Here is a 16,233-nt window from a genome sequence, read left to right on the forward strand (position 1 = left end):
ATCAGCTGCTGCAGCAAATCATCATCTCTGTCTCTCTCTCTGTTTGTTCTGTGAGACTATTAGAGCTGCCAGCCCTGCTAGGGCACATGGGTTCCTGCTCAGCACCCTCCCACCATGAGCCTCCCCTCCTGGGACCCTGAGCCAAATGCAGATACTGCCTCTGCCAGGCTCTAGAAATTGCTTCTGGTCTCTTCCTTGCAGTGAAAATGAGGGACCTGCACCTGCTTAGGAGCCCAGCAAATCCCACCCCAGCAGGAATGAGGCAGCCGCCCTGCAAGGGAGCTGGCCCCTGGGCAGGATGTGCAGTGCCCACACCACTCCTTTTCCCCTCTCCCCTGTTACCCGCACACTGGGACACCCCACCTTTACCCCAGTCCGTAGGGCTCAAGGCACAACCCAATTAAGGCACCCCCACTCTTTCCCAGTCTGTAGGGCTTCAGGGGAAAGGCACCTACCGTTACCCAATTCACACACTAGGGCTCAGGGTCTCTCATTCCCAGGCCGTAGGGCTCCGGGTGTAACCCGGATAATTGACGTACCCACCCTTTCCGATCCGTAGGGCTCTGGGTGTAACCCGGATAATTGACGTACCCACCCTTTCCGATCCGTAGGGCTCCGGGTGTAACCCGGATAATTGACGTACCCACCCTTTCCGATCCGTAGGGCTCCGGGTGTAATTCTCTGTGGGTTTGCAGGATCTTTTACCAGTGAAGGAGCCTTACACAGCAATCTCCTCATTCTCTATTTATTAACAGTTACCAACACAGGATACACCCCCTAAGCATACAATGCTCACCAGTCCCAATAAGGCAGACAAACTTCTCCTGGTGACCAGTCAGGATGGTGACCAGCTGTGGACTCCAGCTTCTGTAAATACAGTTGGCTGGGTGTTGAGGTCTGGCAGCTCTGATCTCGGGCTGTGTCCTGGAGTTACGTTCCAAAATCCAAAGCACTTCCTCTTGGACCTCAGTTCATATAGTTAAAGCGTGGGTCCTGCTTAGCTGTACCTTAGCCCATCATTTAAACCAGCGGCTCTCAACCTTTTTTCCCCGAGTACCAGTCGGGTCAGGTCAAGAACCAATGGTCCAGACCCGAGTGGTACCCGAGTAAGAGAAGGGGAGAGCAGTACTCTCCGCCGAATCATGGCCGCTGTTACCCACATTTCGGCGGCAGGGTTTCTAACATCGGCACATGCAGAGCTGGCCGGGTTGCTTTTCAGCAGCAGGGATTGCGGAGGGAGGGATTTCGGCGGCAGCAGGGGGGAAGACGGCGGTAGGCTACGCGTCTTCGGCTGGGGGGAAGAGGGATCGGCGGCAGTAGGGTACGCGTATTCGGTGGTGGGGGGGGTTTCGGCGGCGGCGGGGGGGAATTCGGCGGCAGCGGCAGGGTACGTCTCGCGTACCACCAAGCCATCCTCCACGTACCACCGGTTGAGAACCCCTGATTTAAACTACAGTACTACACACCACCAGTCCTAGCCCATTACGAAACAGTCCTTTAACCAATCATATCCCACCACCTTAACTGATTTAAATAGTGCACGCTTAGTTATGGAACAGACAGAAACAGTGAAAGAACCAGACAGAAATCACGCAGATACACAATAGAGAAGTGGGGTCATAAGGACAAAACAATAAGAAGTGCAGATTTTACAACCACAGCTGTGGATAAGTGATTCCTTGCCAGACAGAATGCTAGCAACAAAGTTCTCTGTAAACATCTGAAGATCTGTTTCTTTGTCTGGTGGTGGTAGGTGCTATTAGGACAGTAGCACCTTCTTGGCAGCCCAATATTATATGGTTTGATGTAGTTTCAGGAATGTGAAGATGTGACTTTGCTTATCGCTGCTCCTGCTTACCCCAAGAACAAGGCCTAACCTTAGCCAAAAAAACCCCAGGCCTCAGACCTTACTCCCAGTATGACCATAGGTCCATCTTGCCTCATCTCTAATGCCCCGTGGCTGACATGGGCTAGGGACAGCCCAGATCTATGGTTAAATGGTGTGCATGTGGTCTGTAGCCAGGAGGTCAGTCAGTACTAGAGGCACTCCGAATTCTCAGTAGCTGGGAGAGCCAGTCCAAAGGGGCAGCTGTGGTGTGGCTAGAGATGCCATCTAGGGACCTGGCAGGCCTGAATACTGAGGCCCTGAGGGTCTCCTGTCTCCAACAGGGGCTAGCACCAGCTACCTGTGAAGAAGGTATAAGAAACCTTGCAGGAGTGGGGTAATCTGCCCCAGGAAGATTTAATTCAACCCCCAGAGATCAGCAGGGGAGCTTATTTGCCTGGCAGGACTCCTTTTTAACGCTGAACTATTCTCACTCTAGATATTCTTGTTATCTATGTTGTGTAGCTCCCCTTTGAATCTTGCTAAGTTCTTGGCACCAATGACATCCTGTGGCAGTGAGTTCCACAGGCTAATTACACACTCACCAGAGAAGGGGTTATTAAAGATCTCTGGCAGCCCTTAACTGTCCTCAAGTGTCTAGTTAACTTGCGGTAACCTTTTCTCAGCTCATAGGGAACAGGGCCTTCACCATTCTAGGGCTGACATATCTGCCCTCCACCACTCTCCTCTATCTGTCAGGACTGACTTTGTCACCACGGGGTGCCCAGCCTGGCGCACAGCAGCCAGATGGGCGGCATCAGCTGTTCAGAACATGCCCCACACTATCCTCCAGCCCGTCCCTGATGAGCTGAACACCTTGTTTGTTCTTTTGGGGCCAGCAGCAAGTTGAGTCAAGGTCTCATGGAGCTTCCCAGGGTGATGGTAGATGAACAAGTAGCTGTCAGTAGGGAATTGTCATCCCAGGAGAGTGTTTGTACCCTCTACCTTCCTCTGCGATGAAACATGATAATTTAATCTCACTCTGTGTTTCCTGTCCCTCAGTCCTGCCCACTGAGCCACACTGCCTTTGTACTCGAATGTGCCAAGTGTGAGTACTCTGGTGATCTGCTCTGCCCTCTAGCGCTCACTCCAGAGCCAGGCAGTCCTGCTCTCCAGGTCCCTACTGCTGTGGAGCAGAGAGTTGTGTACTCACCACAAAGTGAGTCTTGCCGCTCCCTCTAGTGGCTGGTCCATGTCAAGGCTCATAGTTGCTCATGTGGCAACTGGGGAGGTCCTGTATGACTGGGAAAAGGCAAATATAGTGCCCATCTTCACAAAAGGGACGAAGGAGTATTCGGGGAACTACAGACCGGTCAGCCTCACCTCAGACCCCAGAAAAATCATGGAGCAGGTCCTCAAGGAATCCATTCTGAGGCACTTGGAAGAGAGGAAGGTGATCAGGAACAGTCAGCATGGATTCACCAAGGGCAAGTCATGTCTGACCAACCTGATTGTCTTCTATGAAGAGGTGACTGGCTCTGTGGATGTAGGGAAGGCGGTGGATGTGATATAGCTTGACTTTAGCAAAGCTTTGGATACGCTCTCCCACAGTATTCTTATCAGCAAGTTACAGAAGTGTGGGTTGGATGAATGGACTATAAGATGGACAGAGAGCTGGCTAGATCATCGGGCTCAATGGGTAGTGATCAATGGCTCAATGCCTAGTTGGCAGCTGGTAACAAGTTGAGTGTCCCAGAGGTTGGTGCTGCTGCCAGTTTTGTTCAACATCTTCATTAATGATCTATATGATAGGGTGGATTGCACCCTCAGCAAGTTTGCAGTAAGCTGTGGGGAGTGGTAGGTACACTGGAGGATAGGGACAGGATACAGAGTGACCTAGACAAATTGGAGGATTGGGCCAAAATAAATCCGATGAGGTTCAACAAGGGCAAGTGCAGAGTCCTGCACTTAGGATGGAAGAATCCATGGGACCATGCATTCCTACAGGCTGGGGACCGACGGGCTAGGCAGCAGTTCTGCAGAAAAGGACCTGGGGGTTACAGTGGGCAAGAAGCTGGACATGAGTCAACAGTGTGCCCTGGTTGCCAAGGGCTAACGGCATATTGGGCTGCATTAGTAGGATTATTGCCAGCAGATCGAGGGAAGTGATTGTTCCCCTCTATTCAGCACTGGAGAGGCCACATCTGGAGTACTGTGTCCAGTTTTGGGCTCCCCACTCCAAAAAGGTTGTGGACAAATTGGACAGAGTCCAGCAGAGGGCAAGAAAAATGATTAGGGGGCTGGAGCACAAGACTTATGAGGGGAGGCTGAGGGAACTGGGCTTGTTTAGTCTGCAGAAGAGAAGAATGAGGGGGGATTTGATAGCAGCCTTTAACTACCTGAAAGGGGGTTCCAGGGAGGATGGGGCTAGGCTGTTCTCGGTGGTGGCAGATGACAGAACAAGGAGCAACGGTCTCAAGTTGCAGTGGGGGGCGGTTCTAGGTTGGACATTAGGAAAATGTTTTTCCCTAGGAGGGTGGTGAAGCACTGGAATGGGTTACCTAGAGAGGTGGTGGAATCTCCGTCCTTAGAGGTTTTTAAGGCCCAGGTTGACAAAACCCTGGCTGGGATGGTTTAGTCAGGGTGGGTCCTGTTTGAGCAGGTTGTTGCCCTCCTGGGGTCTCTTCCAACCCTCGTCTTCTATGATTCTAGGTAGCCCAAATGACAGAGATGATTCTGGGGAGCCAGGGCCCAGAGTTTGGGCTCTGCGGAGGCCCTGTGTTTGTGGGGCACTTTGTGGGTCCATAGGATGGGAAGGGATTGGTGTTTCAGGTCTCTTTGAAAAAGCTGGTTCCTGAATTCCCTCAGAGAGCAAACCTGATTCAGACAAGAGTGAGGGCGAAAAGCCCTGGGGCGGCCTCCTGCCACACTCTGGAGCTGTGAGTCTCCCATGGGAGGATTGGAGGCCAGGAGAGGGTGGGGTGCTGTTGAGGGTGGGGTGCAGCCAGGGAGGGCAGAGAGGGAGCCGTGCTTGGGAAAGGGCAGGCGGAGTGAGATGGAGAGGGGCAAGGACAACCAGCAGCAGGAGCTGGAGAGAGAAAGCCCAAGGTGATGGGAAGTTGCTCCCTGTGGCGTGTGAGATAAGTCGAGCGACTGTCTCTGGCCCGGTCCCCACTTCCCAGTGTCACTGGTTGGCCTCCTTACTACAGCTCAGAGAGTAGGGTGCTTCCCTGCCCACTGGCTCCCACAGCTGAGCTGCGGTTCGGGCTTAGAGAGGCCTGGGTTGTTTCTGGGGGTGTCAGCTCCTGCCCCAGAGAGAAGGAGGAACCTTGGCAGCTCCTGCAGTGCTCGCTGCAGAACCAGCTCATTCCCGTCCCACTGTGGTCTCTGCCCCAGCACTGCCACCTCAGCCTGAGATGCTCTTCAGTCACTGCCGTGGGGTTGGCTGTTAAAATGGGGCTTATTCTTGGGCCCTGCCCCACTGCAGGGCTCTGCTCCAGGGCTGTGTGGAGCGTGCCGTGCGGCCTGTCCCAACACCCCACGCTCCGCCAGAAGGAGGCTCGCTGCCGCTCGCTGAGCGTGTGCTTTGCAATTGGAGTCAGTAGCATCTCCAAGGCCCACAGCCCAGATGGGATCCCCGATACCTGCGAGAACGGGAGGAGGGCTGTTGGGATAGGCAGCTTCCCCCTAGGCTGTTCTAGGAGGACAGGATACTAGGGTATCTGCTCGCTGTGTCTAGGGATGGGAGAGGACAGGACCTGTGGAGGAGGGAGCAAAGTTCGAATATTGTGCTGTCTGGTGCCTCCCTGTCTCCACCACTGACCTTGAGCACCGAGCAAGGGCCCTGCGTGGGAGCCACCAGAGCCTGCGTCAGCTGCCCCATCACATCACCAGGTGCCGTTTGGGCTTGCCTCTCCTGCTCACTGACACTGCCCTCGGTGGCTGCCCCCTCCTGTCTGTGAGCCGAAGGCCCAGGGCCATAGGCCCGCCAGCTCAGCTCAGGGCAGCACCTCCCCTCGAGAGACTGGACAGAACGGGGTCCCTGGGCTCCTGGGTGTGTCCTGCAGTGGCGTGAGTCTTCTAATGCTCTCTGGTTCTCTTTGTAGTGAGAACTATCTGATCCGCTGGGCCAGCACCGGGGTCCCCCAGGACATTGAGCTGCTCAACAACCTGAAGGCCATCTTCACGGTGAGCACAGGTGCCCTCTTGCCCTGCCGTCAGCCTGCCTCTTGCACCCAGATGCCTTAGCCAGGATCGAGGACCGTCATGCAGGGGGCTGCAGAGAGGTGGGGACACAGAGCCTGCCCCACAGGACCAACAACCCAGCAGTCCGGAGAAGTGGGCGGCAAAAGGCCAGATGGACATGTCTGTCTAATTATAGGGATTTGTCATTTCTTACATTCCTACCACCATGCCCCTCCCACCGCCCTGCCCCAGCTGGGCCACCATGCCCCTCCCTAACCTTCCCCCACCCTGGCTCCCAGACCTGGTCCCAGTGCTCCCAGTCCCTCCCTCTGCTCCCCCTTGAATGGCCCTTAGTCCCAGTGCTCAGCTAGGGTGACTACCTGTGTTGGATGGAAATAAAGGAAAACCAAATGACAACGGAGGGACAGCACTTTATTTTAAGGGACATTTTAGGGAAACATCATTTTCCTTAGCACACCATGTATTTTTCTCTGAAGTGTACATTTCTCCTGCCCTTAAGTATACACCTGCAATTATCATGAGCTTCAATGTCATGTTTAAAATGGTCCTGATGATCAGTTTTAATACACCTTAAAATAATGGACAGGTGGTCACCCTAGCGCCTGGCACATCATCTCCTCACTCAAATCCGTCCTAGGCCCCATTTCCTCTGTGACACTCAGACACCAGGGCCCCTAAGTGGGCACCCCCTGGGCTTTCTCCTTGGCCAGGGGTTGCCTTGATTTCTGCCAGGATCCAGGCAGGAGAAAAGAGAGGATGTGGCTCCTACTAAGGACTGGTATATGAACTTACATCCATATAGCTATGTCTCTCAGGGCTGTGGAAAATCCAACCTAACCCCCAGTGTAGACAGCACTAGGCTGATGAAAGAATTCGTCCATTGACCTAGCTTCTGCCTCTTGGGGAGGTGGATTACCTATGCGGACGGGAGATGCGGATGGGTGTAGGTCACAGCATTCACACTGAAGAGCTGCAGCTGCTCCGCTGTAGCGCTTTCAGTGTAGACATACCCTGAGCCATATCCTCGCTGCACCAGCTGCACTGAGAGCGACCCCCAGGAAGGGGCAAGGCAGCTGCTTGGGAGGAAGGGGAAGTCTATATGTAAATGAAGCAGATAAACAGCATCAGTACAAAGCCAGCTCCTGCCCCATCTGCTCTTCTCCTGTAGCTCACCCTTCCCACCCTGTCGAGTCAGGCTGCAGGCATCTGTCCATTTGAGTGGGGCCTGCTCATTGCCAACATGTCAGGCCGGGCTGAGTCCTGCCAGGCCTCACTGCCAGGTATCCTGGGAGGAACTCGCTCTGTTTCTCTGTCACCGCTGCCTTATGTCCTTTGGCCTCATGGAGCTGCATGGCGCATGCTCGGGCTGCAGCACCAACATCTCATGTGTCCCTCTGACTCACCAGAGCTCTGCTATGGTGTTCCAGCTGTGATGCCTTCTGGGGACCTATCCCACAATGCCCAGCCCAGCCCCAGAAGCAGTGCACAGATCTGGAAAGGCTGCTGCACTGTGGGATGGGTGGAGGAGGGGGTTGTTTGCACTGTTTGTGCTAGTCCCCTAGAGCCATCCATCCCCCAGTGTTGACATGACTCCGCAGGCTGAAGACCAGCCTGCTCCATGGGCGATGTGTGACACGCTGGCCAGGCCTTTGTGCTTTGCTGGGCCTTTCTCTGAGTCTCTCTCTCACTCCCCAGGACCTGGGCAGCAAGGACTTGAAACGAGAGAGGCTCTTCCTGGTGTGTCAGATTGTGCGGATGGGGCGGATGGACCTGAAAGAGACCTACTCGCGGAAGCTGAGCACTGGCCTCAGAAGGCCCTTTGGCATCTCGGGTGAGTGTGAGTACTGGACCCGGGCGGCAGAGGAGGAACGGTTCCCGCTGTTTCTGGGGAGATTTGTTCCTGGCTGACAGTGTGCAGCAGCCCTTGGCCTCCGTGGTATTGCCCCTCTGCTGGCCGCTCAGCCAAAAGTCTCTGCACTGGCTTGGCCTGTGTCTCCGGCCTGAGGTGGGGGCTCCATGGCAGCAGCGTGACCCTGCTCCTGGCTCTCCCCTAGGGCCAGCATCCCTGCTCACTGCCAGAAAGTGGGAATGGCCAGTCCCCTCCACTCTCACCCAGCCCATCCCTTAGGGCAGAGCAGAATCTCTCCCCAGAGCCTCTTCCCCATGGCTGTAGGCTGGTTACAAGTGTCCCCACGGCTGGGGCTTAGGCCTGCCCCAGGAGACTAATTGACAGGTGGAGCCTTTGTCTTAGATGCTATTGCTAAAGCCAGAAAGGACCACTGTGCCCACCTAGGCTGCTCTCCAGCATACCACAGGCCATGGGAAGGAGCTGGGGCATGGTATTTCCCCAAAGTTCAGGGTCAACACAGGTCATGCAATGCCTACATTTGCCCTGCGTTGATCTCAGGAGGTCGACCACAGATCTACACTGTTTGGGGAGGTGGTTTCCCAATTCCGGTGTCGCTGTAATGGGGTGCGTACATTGGCTGGAAACAAATCTGAATGTAGAAATGCACAAGTAGGTCAACGCAAGGCAACTTACGTCAGCCTAACTTTGTCGTGTAGCCCAGGCCTAAGTCTGTGTTGCTGTCCCTCTTGGTGGGTTCTGTCTTTGTCCTCACTGAGATTGGCTGCTCCTCCTACTTTAATATCATCTGTTAATTTTGTTTCTTTTGCCACTTACCTCTCTCTGCCATAGAATGAATGAAGGGACCCAGCTCTGGTCCCCACGCACTGCACTGCTATTCAGCAATACCACTCTTCCTCACAACCCCTCCCCAGGTTTTAGTGGTCATGACAGTGCCCCCTCCCGGCCATTTGGAGTGAATTCGGGGAGGAAAGATCTGTGAGAGAGTCTCAGATGCCTCACTGGAATCTAGAACTGCCTGAGCTGCTGCTTTCCTATTACCCATCTTTCCTGTCTGGCAGCATCTTCCTTTGCTCTGTGCTGCTCCAGGTGCCCTTCCCCGCTTGCTGCTCACAGACTGTTTCTCTGAAGATTTGCTCTCCATATTCAGTCCTTATTTGATCGTATTGGTTCCCTCTCCAAGTATCTTGTCCCTTTCTCTGCGTATCTGATTGTTGTATTTGCATATCCTGGGTCCCCATTTGCATATCTAATTCCTTCACTGGTCCTGTGACTGATGCTTGCAATCTAGTGCCCCTCATTCTGGGGACCCATTTTCTGGTAGTTCCCAGTTTGATTTTCACTCCACCATGTTTCACTCTAACATTAGCTGTAGCCTGAATTCTTTTCTGCCCTCAGTTCTGGGTCCCAGAGCTTTCCCGGCACCCCAGTACATGCCTGGCAGGTTTGGGGAAAGAATCCTACCCTGCATTTCCAGTTTACACTGGCACACTCCTGACTCATTCCCTGTGTTACAGTGCAACCTCTGTTTTGGCCAAGGACTGGCTCACTGCTGCAGTCACGTTGTTACTGTGAACAAAGGGTGTTCCAGCCTCTGGAACTGTGCCCTCCAGAATGTAACCTACCGGCAGCCCACCAGTCCCACTATATCGTTTTCATCCCCAGATCTGCTGATGCAGCTCAGTCCTGGCCCCTCCTATACGAGCCCTGGGGACGTCCCAGACAGCTCTGCCAGTGCCCCTCACAGCTGCTTCCTGCCCACTCAGTGTGCATTTTACTCCTATTTAGACTCACACCACTCATATCCCCTCTGGCCCAGTGAGGACTGGTCTACACTGAAAGGTTAGGTTGACCCAGCTGTGTCATTCAGGGGTATGAAAAATCAACCCCCCTGAATAACAGTCAAACCGACCTAACCCCAGTGCAGACAGTGCTAGATCCATGGAAGATTTCTTCCCTCGACCTAGCTACTGCCTCTTGGGCATGTGGATTAACTACAGCAATGGGAATGTCCCTCCTGGCCCTGTAGGGTCTACACTGAAGCGCTGCAGTGTTTGAAGTGTAGACATAATTTAAATCTCAGGGGGTCTAAACTGGTCTAACTGGCACACTGAAGGGTTGGAGGAGGAAAGCAACAAGCAGGAGGGTAAGTTAATGTAGGCGAAGCCAGTGCACTCTCCCTGTCAGCGCCTCCCTCCACTCCCTGTGGAACTGATCTGTCGTGTGGTCGTCATCCTGCTGAATCCTCGTAAATACCTGTGATTGTTCCCCACGTGTGTTGTAGCCCCCGTGGCTGGGAGCGTGTTTCACACTTGGTCCCAGTTGTCCTCACCTCACTGGTAGAAGTGAGAGCTGCCCACAGGCTTGTTGCTGAGAAAAAAATGTAGGACTCAATGTTTAGAAAAATGACTCTAAAGATTCAAAACCTATAAAAGAAAATATATGCCAAGCTCCCTGATTTTGAACCCCTGTTGTCAGAGCAGCGATTGCTGCTTCCTGCTAGAGAGTGACGTGCACTCAAGACAACAGGTTAGCTTTGGAAGAAGGAAAGCCATGGAGGAGGGTTCGAAGGAGAGATGGCACCAGGTGGATGTGGACAGAGCAATTTGGAGATGGGGGCACCAAGCTGAGAGAGGGAAGATGAGGAACAGCCTGGGGGAAATGGGTGCAGAGTTGGAGTGGGAGAGTTTTCTTCAACCCACTCCAAGGCCTCCTGCTGCTCCTGGCCATACGTGGCTGTGGGACCAGGAAAGCCAGGTCACTGGCTTGGAGGGTCCAAACAACATCCTTCTCCTTCCCAGCTGGCCAGGAGGCATAGATGCTAAGGCCAGCTGCTGCTTCGATTGCTTCTCCCTGCTGCCTAGATGGTCCGAAGCAAGCTTTCAAGCCAACAGCAGGGGCTGCTCCCCCCATTCCCTGCTGGCCTACCCCCTATGGGAATTGGTGTGAGCTTGGAGCCCCTTTACTCAGCCCCAGTTACTCCCTAGCACTGGGGCGGAGGGGTATCTGTGGGAGTGGCTATGGGGATAGTGCTGGGCGGAGGGATATCTGAGGTGATCAGCTGAGGGGATAGCATTGGGGTTGGAGGGATATCTGAGGGGATAGTGCTGGGCAGAGGGATATCTGTGGGTAGTGGATAGTGCGGAGGCAGAGGGATATCTGTGGGAGCGGCTGAGGGGATAGCATTGGGGATTGGAGGGATATCTGAGGGGATAGTGCAGGGGCAGGAGGGATATCTGTGGGGAATGGTTGAGGGGATAGTGCGGGGGCAGAGGGATATCTGTGGGTAGTGGATAGTGCGGGGGCAGAGGGATATCTGAGGTGATCAGCTGAGGGGATAGCATTGGGGTTGGAGGGATATCTGAGGGGATAGTGCTGGGCGGAGGGATATCTGTGGTGAGTGGATAGTGCGGGGGCGGAGGGATATCTGAGGGGATAGTGTGGGGGCAGGGGGATATCTGTAGGTAGTGGCTAGTGCTGAGCTGAGGGATATCTGGGGGGAGCAGTTGAGGGGATAGTGCATTGGGGTTGGAGGGATATCTGAGGGGATAGCGGGGGTGGGGGCGGAGGGATATCTGTGGTGAGTGGCTAGTGCTGGGTGGAGGGATATCTGTGGGGAGTGGCTAAGGGGATAGCATTGGGGTTGGAGGGATATCTGAGGGGATAGTGCGGAGGCAGAGGGATATCTGTGGAGAGTGGCTGAGGGGATAGTGCGGGGGAGGAGGGATATCTGTGGAGAGTGGCTGAGGGGATAGCATTGGGATTGGAGGGATATCTGAGGGGATAGTGCGGGGCGGAGGGATATCTGTGGGGAGCAGCTGAGGGGATAGTGCGGGGGCGGAGGGATATCTGTGGGGAGTGGCTGAAGGGATAGTGCGGGGGCGGAGGGATATCTGTGGGGAATGGCTGAGGGGATAGTGCGGGGGCGGAGGGATATCTGTGGAGAGTGCGGCGGCGGAGGGCTGAAGGGATAGTGCGGGGGCGGAGGGATATCTGTGGAGAGTGGCTGAAGGGATAGTGCGGCGGCGGAGGGATATCTGTGGGGAGTGGCTGAGGGGATAGTGCTAGGTGGAGGCGGAGAAGATAGTATGGGAGACTGAGAGATTATTGGGTGGCAGCTCCCCTAGCCTGGATGTGACCTCGTCCTCCAATGCTGCAATTTTCCAGGCAGAGCATAAGGGCAGAGCCTCAGGGGTGAGGTGACAGACCTGCCCTGCCACTGAACTCTGCCTTCACGTCTGGCCCTCTAGTGGAGAGAGGATCCTGGGGCAGTAGGAGGCAGGGGAGTGTGGAGTTTGGGTGATGGTGTTGTTGAGTCCCAGGTAGAAAAGTCCTGGGGCAGCAGGAGGCAAAGAAGTGTTGCCTCCGGGTCAAGTCAGGAACAGAGAATGGATGGCAGTTCCCCTGTCTTAGGGGTGAGGAGAGGGTAAGTGGACTTTCCATCCAAACAGCTGGGGAGAGGCATGCATTTTTGTGCTCATTATAAATTGGCTTTTGAATCTGAAATGATCACACATCCATTGGTAGAGGAGTAGAAGAGCGATAAAAATGTAATTTGAATTTAAAAAATCATACTCTCATGGACTCTGAGGTCAGAAGGGACCAACGTGATCATCTAGTCTGAACTCCCGCAGTTTGTTCCAGTTCCCCAACTAGCTGTTCTGGGCCTTCCTTATCTTTGTTGTGGATTCTAGTAACCCAGGCTCTGATCTGTGAAGGTGCTTCCTTAGCTTGGACTAAGACATGGAACAAATGAATCTTGATTTCGACAAGTTTCCTATCCACTTGTGCCAAACACTTACTTTAGCAAATGCAAGGAGTTATGGGATACTTAACATAAGTGAACAGGATTATGGTATAGGCCAATTTAGGCTACATCACTGTTACCATATTTGTGCTTAATGTGTACTAATATATAGAGTGTGGATAATGCATATGATTACTATGGTATATATTTATATGCTAGCCAGCATATACTGATCAACACTGTGGATATGCTGTGAAACATGACAGATAGCACTGGAGGAGGAGGGGGAGGGATATCTGTGGTGAGTCACGGAGGTGACAGGTGCCGGGGTCTGAGAGATACCTGTGGTAAGTTGTTGAGGGGGAGGAGGGATAGCTGTACTGAGTTGCTGATGACACAGCACCAGGGGAGAGGCAGAGGGATGTGTGTGTGAGTTATGAGGGGCTGATCAATATCTGTGGTGAGCTGATGAAGAGATATCGTCTGGGTGGTCAGAGAGATATCTGTGGTCAGTAACTGAGGGGATAGCACTTGGGACAGAGGGATATCTTGCTGATGGTAGAGTGCTGCGGCTGTGGTGGTTGGCGGAAGGATATTTGTGGTGAGGGGAGCAATATCTATGTGATTTACTGAGGGGATTGTATGCGGGGGTGGAGGGGTATCTGTGGTAATTCGCTGAGGGCATAGCCCTGAGGGAGGAGGCAGAGGGATATCAGTGTTAATTACTAAGGGGATATTGGGGGGGAGCAAGTTGTGTGTGTTGGGCAATATCTGTGGTGAGCTGCCCAGGGGATAGCAGTAGATCAATATCACGAGTCGGTCCCCAAAAATTGTAAGATTGGCCCAAAAAATCATGAGATTAAAAAATGTATATCTGTCTTTTGATTTTTGAACTTCTCCTGCCCATCCCCTGTGTGTGTGTGTGTGTGTGACCTGCCCAGCGATTCATTTGGCCCTCAACCTCCAGATCAATACTGTCCCACAGTGCCCCCATCATTTCTTCCCTTCCATCAGTTCATCCCCCCAGCCTCCTCTGCGCTCTTCCTGGTGTTCTTCATCCCCCTCTGCAAGGCCTGGAGGAGTGGCAGTGGGGTCCCATTTCCCACTTCCAGGCTGGGGGCAGTTTGTGGCATTCTTTATCTTCCTCCCCTCCTCCTTTCCAGGGTAGGTGTTGGAGAGAGCAGGGAGGGGAGCAGAAGAGAAGCCAACCCATCCCTATTGTTCACCAGTGGGGAGTGAGGGAAGGGAGCAGAGCTGCCCTGAGTTCCTGGGCTCTTTAGCTCCCTGTTCCTTTCTTGTGAGAATGGCTTTGGATTGGGGCTGGGATGGAGAGAGGCTCTTCCTGCAGCAGGCGCAGCTCTGATTGGATGCTTAGCCCCCTGAAGAGTGTGTCACTGGTCCACAGGATCAGTGCTATGGCCCTAGCTTTGGAAGTTTCTTGGAGGAACCCCTTCAGTATGCCAGATCCCGAAGGGGTATCACTCTTCTTCCAGGGCAGCTATGCTGTCTGACAGCCTCCTTGTTATCAGATTTGCCCGTCACCTTGGGGTACGCTCTTATATTAGGTTCCAGAGGGGTAGCTGTGTTAGTTTGTATACAGCAAAAACAACAAGAACCCTGTAGCACTTTAAAGACTAACAAATTTAATTTCTGCAGGCATAAGCTTTCGTGGGCTGCAACCCACTTTGTCAGATGCAAGATACAGAAATCAGATAGGGGTATATATCTATACATAGAATAGAATCATAGAATCATAGAGTTGGAAGGGACCTCAGGAGGTATCTAGTCCAACCCCCTGCTCAGAGCAGGACTAACCTCAGCTAAATAATCCCCGCGAGGGTTTTGTCAAGCCGCAGTTTAAAAACCTCTAAAGATGGAGATTTCACCACCTCCCTAGGTAACCCATTCCAGCACTTCACCACCCTCCTAGTGAAAAACTTTTTCCTAATGTCCAATCTAGACCTCCCCCCCTGCAACTTGAGACCGTTGCTCCTTGTTCTGTCATCTGCCACCACTGAGAACAGCCTAGCTCCATCCTCCCTGGAACCCCCTTTCAGGTAGTTAAAGGCTTCTATCAAATCCCCCCTCATTCTTCTCTTCTGTAGACTGAACAAGCCTAGTTTCTTCAGCCTCTCCTCATAAGTCTTGTGCTCCAGCCTCCTCATCATTTTTGTTGCCCTCTGCTGGACTCTCTCCAACTTGTCCACATCCTTTTTGTAGTGGGGGGCCCAAAACTGGACACAATACTCCAAATGCAGCCTCACCAATGCCGCATCTAAGGGTAAGGAACAACAATGGGGAGGGTAGGTGTAAGCAAAGTCCATTCAGTTAGAGTAGATGAGGCCTATTCACAACCGTTGATTAGAAGGTGAGAATGTGTGAACAGTGACAATTACTTCTTGTAATGAGAGAACCATTCCAAGACTCTATTCAGACCCAGTTTGATTGTGTCAAGTTTGCAGATGAGTTCCAGCTCTGCAGTTTCTCGCTGAAATCTGTTTTTGAAGTTTTTTTGTAGAAGTATGGCAACTTTCAAGGCAGCTACAGAGTGTCCTGGGAGACTGAAGTGCTCTCCGACTGGTTTATGGATGTTACCATTTTTTAATGTCTGATTTGTGTCCATTTATTGTTTTGCGTGATGACAGTCTGGTTTGGCCAATGTACATGGCAGAGCGGCATTGCTGGCACATGATGGCATATATTACATTAGTAGATGTGCAGGTGAATGAGCTCCTGATGGTGTGGCTGATGTGATTAGGACCAGTGATGGTGTCACTAGAGTCGATGTGCGGGCAGAGCTGGCAACGGGGTTTGTTGCAGGGATAGGTTTCTGGGTTAGTGTTCTTGTTGTATGGTGTATGGTTGCTGGTGAGTATTTGCTTCAGGTTGGAGGTCTGCCTCCCACGGCTTGAACGAGTGAGGGATCATCTGCCAGAATAGGTTGTAGATCCTTAATGATGTGTTGGAGAGATTTTAGCTGGGGGCTGTAGGTGATGGCCAGTGGTGTTCTGTTGTTTTCTTTGTTGGGTCTGTCCTGTAGTAGGTGACTTCTGGGTACCCGTCTGGCTCTGTCAATTTGTTTCTTCACCTCTCCAGGTGGGTATTGTACTTTTAAGAATGTTTTATGGAAATCCTGTAGGTGTTTGTCTCTGTCTGAGGGATCGGAGCAAATCTGGTTGTATCTTAGGGCTTGGCTGTAGACAATGGATCGTGTAATGTGTCCAGGGTGGAAGCTGGAGGCGTGAAGGTATGTATTGCGGTCAGTTGGTTTTTGGTATAAGGTGGTATTAATGTGACCATCCCTTATTTGTATTGTAGTGTCCAGGAAGTGGATTTCTTGTGTGGACTGGTCCAGGCTGAAGTTGATGGTGGGGTGGAAATTATTGAAATCCCAGTGGAATTCTTCGAGGGACTCTTTCCTGTGGGTCCAGATGATGAAAATGTCATCAATGTAGCATAGGTAAAGGAGAGGTGCTTGGGGACGAGTTTTGAGGAAGTGGTGTTCTAGGTCAGCCATAAAAATGTTGGCATACTGTGGGGCCGTGCGGGTGCCCATAGCTGTGCCACTGACTTGAAGGAATAGATTGC

At 52.8% G+C, this 16,233-nt stretch overlaps 1 protein-coding gene across 1 annotated transcript in view; it reads left to right on the forward strand.

The window, feature by feature from the left end:
* Positions 1–16,233, forward strand: part of LOC137143712 (dedicator of cytokinesis protein 2-like) — a 229,933-nt gene that overhangs the window by 13,592 nt on the left and 200,108 nt on the right. Inside the window, exons 9-10 of the mRNA XM_067533643.1 lie at positions 5,932–6,013; positions 7,727–7,862. Coding sequence (XP_067389744.1) covers positions 5,932–6,013; positions 7,727–7,862 — 218 coding nt within the window. The remainder of the gene's footprint in view (positions 1–5,931; positions 6,014–7,726; positions 7,863–16,233) is intronic.

The sequence above is a fragment of the Emydura macquarii genome, unplaced genomic scaffold (assembly GCF_026122565.2).
Source record: "Emydura macquarii macquarii isolate MOO-44397 ecotype Brisbane River unplaced genomic scaffold, CSIRO-AGI_Emac_v2 contig_3345, whole genome shotgun sequence".
NCBI lineage: Eukaryota > Metazoa > Chordata > Testudines > Chelidae > Emydura > Emydura macquarii.